This window comes from Argentina silus (assembly GCF_951799395.1).
Source record: "Argentina silus genome assembly, chromosome: 19".
Classification (NCBI taxonomy): Eukaryota; Metazoa; Chordata; class Actinopteri; order Argentiniformes; family Argentinidae; genus Argentina; species Argentina silus.
In genome coordinates, this window is record NC_139673.1 from 11,689,169 (window position 1) to 11,698,476 (window position 9,308).

Consider the following 9,308-nt stretch of genomic DNA (forward strand, 5'->3'; position numbering starts at 1 on the left):
TATTTGGGAAAACGTGTTTCTTTTTCAAAACCATGAATATACACAAAGGCAGGTATTGCAATTAAGTACATTTTACATGATAACAGTGGAAGTGGAAGTGATGTTACAGGATGCAGGAAGTCCCGTCTTGTGAGAAGCGCACAGTAAAAGTTTTGAGGTAAACAGAGGACATCCTCACCTACCCCTCTCACCTGCAGTTCAAGTCATTTCACACCACTCAAAAAGTCTAGCTTCCACGAGAACACAAAGGCATAACCGAATGTTTCACGCAGACATAAGCTTCATTGTTTGGCAGGAAATTCATATTTAACAGACACATGCAGGCTATTAGTGTATCAAAAAAACAACAAAAAACAACAACACAAGAACATAAAAAAAAAAGAACATTTAGTAGCTTAACTTACTTAAATGTGATTTTGACTTTTCATAAGCTATATTGAAAGAAAGATGCGTGCAAAGAGCATGTTGTAAAAACATGTTAGTAACAGTTCTTAAAACGTTTAACTAGAGGAAGCTTACAATCCAAGAGTACTTCAAATCCTAACATTGTTCATAATTGTGTTATACTGGCCAGCAAAAGCATAAACAAACAAAAAACCACACCCACTGTACAGAGTGTAGCGATATCTGAAACAGGAGTTGAAAAAGTAGGCAGCATTATCAATGCTAACATCACCAGGAGACCTTTGGCTAACGGCCATCACTCCCAGGCTTCACACCTCCTCAAGTTAAACGACTAAATAAATAAAATTAGAAAAAGTATTCTAGGTTGTGCTTTCACATTGGCACCACAATCGAAGAACAAGTTCCTGACGGTCAACCCTACATTCTTGTTTCCTCTAATGTGCGTAAGGTTTATTAAGAAAATACAATATAAGAACAATATTGAAGCAGAGTCTTTGATGATGGCTATGATCTACACAGATCTAAGAGGCAGCTAGCCCAGACGTTCTGGCTTGTAGGCACCCTTGATGGCAGTCACAACGAGGCTCAGATGGGTCCGGCTCTGCTCTTTACTGTAAATGTCAGAAACAGGACCACACCCGGTCCAAATGCTCAGGAGGACCTTGACCGTCAGTGGTAACAGACTGTTCCTCGCCCCTCCCCCTCTCAGGTCCCTGCACTGTTGGGTCCGTGTCTGTGTGTCCAACCCAGGGACGTCTGTGCAGGGGAGGGCTGGGCAGAGACTCTGGGGATAGGATGGCCGGACCAGGTTGTGGTTCTGGATAGGGAAGCTCAGTTGCAAACCAATCACCTTGCCACACACACACACACACACACACACACACACACACACACACACACACACACACACACACACACACACACACACACACACACACACACACACACAAACACACACACAGATTATTGAGAGCTCAAAGCTCGTCGTGGTTCTTGGTCAGATCCTCTCCATAGTTAGTTGCCTGACTGCCCACAAACATGTTCCAGTTCTCCAGGATCTCCTCCTTGGTCAGCATCTCGTCCTGGGAAGAGAGTAACACACAGAGACGGTAAGATAGACGCAAGCATGCAGGGTAAGCCCTGAATCACATATTTCATCCTGAAATATATCCTTGCCAAGCTAGTCCTGAGTGGGCTGATATACACATCTGTGTTAGGTATTAGCCCAAAAGAAGCCTGACCTTAGTCATAAAGAGACAATCATTAGCAGGCATGGTTGTTGTGTTCAGTACCTTGTCCTGGTCCGACTCGTACACCAGGTGTCTGGCCTCGGCCTGGGCATGGTCGTAGTCTTGGGGGAGGATCCAGTGGCGGATCTCGTCCGTGTCCATCTTCCCGTCCTTGTTCATGTCCCGGAAGTCTGAGAACTGGTCTCTCTCTGTCCTAACCCAGTCGGGCTCTGGACCCCCCTCCTCATGGGCAAACATATCAGCTGCAAGAACACAGGAAAACAGGTTTGTATTCAGTACAGTACACACACAGGGTATAGACTGTTTACAGATAACCAATAGTGCAAATAGGCAAATGGTGAACACTTGATTTGAAGATCTGGTTGTAGCTTGTAAACTATTTGTTTGTAAATCATAATATAATTGATTCATGCATTTATTAACATTTAGAAATCTGTATATGTAGCCTACGTTATTTCCTTAATTGAACGGCTAACAAATAACGATGAAAAGAGAATAAGAAATAAATCATGTTTCTAAAAGCTGTTTTATGTAAGACCTTTTGAATGAAGCCTGACTAAAAAAGGAGTTGTGAAATTCCTGAGATATGATCAAGTCAGCAGGCTCACGTCACATGAGATGACACTGAGCTTTCCCAGAGCCACAAACAAATACTGCTTTGAGTCCATAATTAGGGCACAGAGAACATGCGGTTACATGTAGTGTTGGGAACCATTCCTCTGGGATAGAGTGAAAACCCAGGAATATACCAATGCCTAAACCTTAGCCACTAACAACAGACCATTGTGAGTAACCTCAGAAGAACGGTTCCTACGCTGACAGAATAGCTCCTACGCTGATATGCAACACGTTTCGAAATGTTGACAAAAATGTCAATGTAGCCTATGAGAGGACTCACCAATATACTCATCCTCATCCACATGTCCGTCCCCATTTTTATCAATATCCTCCAAGGTTTCCTGAAAGCAAACAGAGATAATGATGTCATAAAAGGGGGACACGAGTGTCCATGGCAGTGGGACTCTCACTGACAGTAATAAAAGATAAACACTCAGCCCCGGGCAATGGGAGTGAAGCCATGTGGCTCTGCTTACAGGTGGGCTGGCTGGGTGACACTATGATTATAGATACGCTGCTGATGCTAACCCAACTACCGCCTACCATTTCTGATTGCTTTCTTTGAGACAATTGGAGTACATTATATTAGTCTTAAAATGTGACTGTCCAGTTGCTTTAAAGATGTGTGCCCACGACTCTCTCACTCACACTCACACGCACGCGCACGCGCGCGCGCGCACACACACACACACACACACACACACAGCCCCCCCTTTCCTCGCTTGAACCATACTGCATGTTTAATGGTCACTTAACCTCCAAAGTCAAGTGAGTGCCTAATAATAAACAAAAACATGTGTTGATTAAAAATATACAGCATAATAAATATAGACCACTCTATAGCATGACTAGTGTCTTCTCTCTCTCATGGGTGTATAGGAGGGTTATTCACTCTAGCAGGCACGACATAGAAAGAAAGAAAACAGAGAACCTAATAGAAGAACAGTTGTTTGATTTCCTTTTCCGACCACTGACTTCCCTCATCGACAAACAGCATCCTTAATGCCAAATCTATACCCCACGACCAATGAGGAGAACACTACCCCCCCCCCGCCCCCAATATGAAATTCACTAACATTCGGTAACATTCAAAAAATGAACCATGAATAATTAAACCCGTAAAATGGGTATTACAACTTTCATGAACACAGACGCATAGTGCATTACGTTTCCATGTTTGCCACGCGACTGTCTTGTCCTGCCCTGCCAAATTCATATTTAAAAACTCCAATCTTAAGTGGGAGGAGGAGGTGGTCCCGGAAGAACCGTTCCAAAAAAATATACACTCATAATTTCCGGGGGCCAAGTAAAAATTTCATTAGAGTGATCCAAATGCAGTGCACTCATCAGCCAAAACAGATTTAATAGAAATTCTAAACTGCTCCAAGAATTATAGAACATTTCCGAATGGCAAGATACGGCATATGGCATAAACTGTCTGTACCCCTGGGGTATGTCTAGGGACTTCAGATTACAGTTTTGGGTTCTCACAGTACACAAACACAAACCAGTTGTAGCCACTTCTACTGGTCAATGTGTGTGTTTTTACCAAGACGACGATGTCCTTCATGTGGTCAAACTCTTCCGGGTGGAGGAAGGCAGTGAACTCCTCCCTCCCTGCGGCCAGGTCTCCATCCATATCGGCCGTTCTGAACCTCCTCTCATCCCGGGGAAGCATCTTCTTGAAGCTGAACTGATCTGTGGCGTCCTCAAACTCCTCTGGGTTAGCTGGGGGTAGGAGAGAGGAGAGGAGAGGAGAGGAGAGGAGACAACGGGTCACCACAGCCCTCAGCAGCGGATGGCCACGTTAGCATCGTGCAGAGATGTTTTCTTCTTGTGTCCTGTGGAACTGTCGCCCAGGACACAGAGATAACGTGTCTTCTCTGCGCCAGAGATAGTTTAGTGATTGTCAAAGCACATTCTATCTGTCATAAACGCTACACAACACTGTCTCGCTTCCGAATAATGAAATATAATAGACACAGTATAGGAAACGAGTGACACCGTACCGAGGTAGTAGCCGTAGGTGGCTTGCTTGTACTCGTCCCACGAGATCTTGTTGTCTTTGTTGAGGTCGTAATCGGTCCATACTTTGGCTACGTTCTCATAGACGTAGCGCTTCTGCACCCGCTTTATCCACGCCTTGAGCTCGGTGGTGGAGACGTAGCCATCGGCGTTACTGTCTATCCGGTCCACTATCTTACTGTGGGAGGGAGTGGACACATGCAGCGCAACAAGACATTCAATATCATTTGTTTCAAAAATCTGTTTAATTAGAGGCATAGGATAGGACAGTTCTTGTTGATGAGATAGGCCTAAGAGGCCATGAGTAATGAGTATTCAGTCTAGCAAAAACACTCCCTTTTCAACCCCCTTTATGGGTTTACAAATACTTTCAGCTTCAGCCCCTGTTAAGAAAAAAACAACAAATATCTTGGGATAGGCCTCATGTTTGCTATGAGAGGCCCCAGTGCGTAAATAATCTGAAGAGTGTGCTTTATTTAGGAAAGGGAGCTTTCCTCAAGTCAGGATAAAAGTATTTATATCTTGGCTGCCACGTTGTGATGTTACAAAGGCCCTCCCACTCTGAGCGCTTCAGGAAAGGGAATTCTGTGTGAAAAGCGCCAACAACACACGACCCATGCCCATTTCAGCCAACGTGTGTTACATGGTGCCAACATGTCACTGAAGTCGTGGCGGGGAGGAAACACAACCTAAGTAAAGTGTTAGTGAGGTAGACATGGTTTTTTTCTATGGGAAAAAAAACACAGACGACACGTTGCATAGAACGCAACACACGTTGAACATGACTTATAGTGGTTTCGTCAACTTTTGTCCAACTTTCTCTCACATCTTGGTCATTTAATGCATTGTGCATAATTAAGACCTACACAAGGCAATTATGTCCCAGCAATGTGTGCGTGCGAATAGGCACTCGCTCTACTTTTACCGCATAATAATGCACCGTTATATCATGCTGATCTTCTGACATGCAAATGTCTCAGGCACCACTTGGGTGAAAATTGTAAAATGTTAATGCCCTCAGGCCGGGATACACGCAACAGAGATGTGGGACTGGTTGTGTACTGCGTCCCACTAAAAGGCCCTGCACTTTTGGACAAGTGCGACAATGCGCATAAGAGGTCCCCATCACGACTGTTCCCCATGACACGGCAAAGTTGGCGCAGATGAATGAAGCTGAGTGCCCAAATCAGCAGCAAGATAATGCTGCACTTCAAAAAGTGACCATGGATAAAGTAACATGGATCTATTCTCAGAAGGACCTTACCCAAGTCTGTCCTTGCTCTCCTCTGGGGTAAGCTGGTCAAACGTAGTGGATTCCTCCTTACCCAGAAAGGCCTCATGGTCGTATTGGTAGCTCTGGTTGTCTTCGTGGGTTCGCGGGCTCAGTTCGGGGTCGTGGTGAACTCGTTCTTTCCTCAACGTTGGCTTACCAAGCACCATACTAGTGCAGAGTAGCATGACGCACATGTAGCCGTACAGGTCCATCCTGGGCTATCTGGGGTGGCTGATCTGATCAGCTGTTTCGGAGCGCAGTTATGCAAGCAAGCTGTGATTAGCTCACTACAAATATAGCCAATTTGATTACTACGGATTGGAAAATTTAGCTAGCTGGCTACTTTCTTACTTTGAGGAGCGCAACAGTGTTGCCGAGACGCAGCATCCAATCATCAAGTCTTGCAGTAAGGTCTGGGTGCGTTTAGGTACAATACAGGTCACTTCAGAACAACTACAGCCCGCCTCAGGTCTTATTTTCGTTTCAAACATACCCGGCTGGTTACTACGGGACACAACCAAGGCACAACCAAACCGAGGTTTCTTCCTCCTTCAAGCCCAGCCATTCATGTCTGCGGTTTCATCCCAGGCTCAGCCTCGTTCATTGTTAGTGTCTCAGCCATTGGTCCGTGGACTGTCCGTAACATGAGATGAATGTGGGCGCCACGTTGCAAGATGACACGCAAACTCACTGCCGTACGGATACTACTCAAGCTGATTTGGGGGTTGCAAAAAATTGTAAGCCTAACCCTAACCCTACCCCCCTTCAATTTATTTTAATGATAGGCCTACTACCCTCTATGGTTGATGAGAGAGAAATATACAAAATAATATCTACACAACAATATCACCCCACTCATAAGGTAGATACAATTGTTAGACCTATATGGCAATTATCTAAAGTCAACACGCAAAAGCAACCCATGTTTTTTTTTATCACTATCCGTTACTAGCACGGAGACACAGATAGGACAAATTGGATCACATAAATTATTCACGTATGGGAACGCATTTCAATAGTAATATGCAGTAGCAGAGTCTGTGTACTCTGGAGACAACTTGCTGCCACTGTCATCCCCAATCCTCCTTACAGGCAGGAGAATATGTATTTTGTCATTAAGCATGAGCATAATCCAACACATGGCACTGTGCTGTTTTGCATAAACTGTATACCCTAGTTTTTGATTATAAGTGGACCCTGGGGCTAACTGGCCTTTTTATTCAATTAATGAATAGTTAATGTATTTAAATTAGTCTTGCTCAGTCAATTTGAATCAGTGTGTTGCAGAGAGACAGAGAAATACAGATGTGTTTTCCCAGCAAGATGCCTCCCCCTCCCTCTTACAGTTACACTGCTGATCTTGATCGTTGCAGTTCGATGATACCTTGGAGATACACAAAAAAGAAGTAAAAACAAATTCAGTATTTCCATGTACCACGTTGAGTTACAGTGTTAATGTACTGTATACATTAAACCACTATAATCTACCCATCAATAACCTTAAACGTGTCCAATTTCATCCCCTTTTTCCTACAGTAGGTCATCAACTCTCACTTTCACACATCATAGTCTGAATCTCTCCAGAACTGGGTTGGGCCATGAGTGGTTTAGCTCTAACAAGTATTTGAATCAGATCAAGAAACTGTAATTAGGAAGTAACAATTACCCCACGATAATCATAGCATGGCTGAACACTTCTGTGCATTAGCGTGTTGGAGAAAGCAAGGGGGTGGGGACGAGTGGCTTTCAACATGAATATTTCACATTTGGAGGAAGAGGTTCGGGGGGGGAGGGAGTCTAGCTATAGTGGGTGCTCAGCTAACCATGACATACACACACACACACACACACGCACACGCACACGCACACACACACACACACACACACACACACACACACACACACACACACACACACACACACAGACAGACAGACAATTTCAGAAGGCATTTGGTTAATGTGATTAAGAAAACCCTATGCTGGGAGACACAGGGCATTAGTATCCAGAATACCCAGTCCTGCAATGGCCTGTGCCCTCCCTATGCCCCAGAGCCAACACTTTATCCTCCCAGCTCTGTGTTTGGATGGAGACAGCATCCCCCCCAAAGCCAAAGCCAGAGCCAGGGCCCAGTAGACAGTGGGGCAGTTGGATCATTCCTAATTTGGGGTTCCCTTCCCCAGTCCCAAACAGCTACAGTGAGACTGCTTGCTGGTTCTCTTTTCATTCCATCAGATACTGTAGATAATTATTGAAAACAGTTATCCCGTGCTATTATTAACATTTTTTAAATTTAAGTTAGGGTTAGGGTCGGGGTTAGGGAATGGGCGCTCGGGTCTGGATTGGTAGCGGTAACCTCCAGCATACTATTCAGTTTGAGAAAAGTTTGATAAACTACTTCCTCTAAATTCTGAAGTCTAGGGCCGTCAGATGCCCCTCATTCAACAGAACAATGAAGGGAAATCATCCCAAATTTCCATGGCGTTGTTTAACATATCCCCTCTCTCGCTCACTTATACTTTCATAATTGTCATAACTCACTGCCCAAACCATTCTATATTAATAAACTTATCATGGCTGCTGCGGCGGAGAAAAGAAACCTTTGCTCTCTTTAATGACGACTGTAAAGCGGAGGCAATCATGGGATTCCTCCCGTGACATTTTCCCGTTCCCGTTCGCTTCACTTACTGTAGACAAATGGCCACGCCGGGCCACTATCGAGATGAAGCGTTTTCCCCGAGTCATTACGTCTGTCACCGGGGCTATTTCCATATTGAAAAATCTGAAACAATAAACGGCACCGGGGCTCTCAATATCTCGCATTTGGAAAATTGCATTGAAGCAATAACCTTTTCTCCTTGTAATTAGATGACAGAGAGGTCCTGGTTTTAATTAAGTCAGCAATTTATAGTCACGCAGCCAAACCTCAACGTGCAGATTAGTATAGGATAGGTCATGGAACAGCCGCAGCGCAATTTGAACAGAGTTGATCCTGTAATTACTCTGTTATACGACAGAGGGCTGCAGCAAAACTCAGACTCACCACATCATTTTTGCGCTCTGTGGTGCATAGCCGGCGTTAGTCAATGTCACAGCACGTGGACAGCAAGCATCTATTAAATAGGTTTTTAATGGGGGTCATCAACGGGGGAAATAATGTTTGAGGAAGCGTGTGAAGACAGAATTGTGGCAGTGGAGATGTGTGGAGAGTGCGTGCCTGTGTGTGTGTGTGTGTGTGTGTGTGTGTGTGTGTGTGTGTGTGTGTGTGTGTGTGTGTGTGTCTGTGTGTGTGTGTGTGTGTGACTGTGTAAGATTGTTTCACATAGGGTGTTAATTTACCCACTTGGTCACCGTTGACCATTAACCATTAGAGATTCACAAGGGGGCAAAATGGTTAAGGCCTATGTTTGGTGTGTTAATAAACATGACAATTTATTTCCAATTTATGTTCCGATGTGTCGTAATGAAGATCATAAAAAGAACTATCAGTCGAGACCATCCATTAATTGTATTATCATATAGGCTAGCTTAAGCATAATACATCATACAGTAAGAGGGGAGGCTGGTGGAGGCAGAAATCGAAATGGCAGAAGGCAGAAAATGTAATGAGCCTGTCCCGATTTCTACCTCCACCAGCCTCCATTGGAGGAAAGCAGCGACCTACATTGTCCAAACAGTTGTGCTCCCTACAGCCTTCCCTCAGCCTCACTAATGGTTGGCAGTAATGGTGGTCGTGGGC

The 9,308-nt window shown here is 44.5% G+C and overlaps 1 protein-coding gene across 1 annotated transcript; it reads right to left on the reverse strand.

The window, feature by feature from the left end:
• On the reverse strand, positions 1–6,034 carry rcn1 (reticulocalbin 1, EF-hand calcium binding domain). The gene is made up of 6 exons (XM_083691571.1): positions 5,563–6,034; positions 4,283–4,476; positions 3,823–4,001; positions 2,554–2,614; positions 1,698–1,897; positions 1–1,487 (listed from the first exon to the last, which is right to left on the reverse strand). The coding sequence occupies exons 1-6, from the start codon at positions 5,781–5,783 to the stop codon at positions 1,380–1,382; spliced, it is 963 nt and encodes a 320-aa protein (XP_083547697.1). The 5' UTR covers positions 5,784–6,034; the 3' UTR covers positions 1–1,379.
• Positions 6,035–9,308: the final 3,274 nt, after the last annotated feature.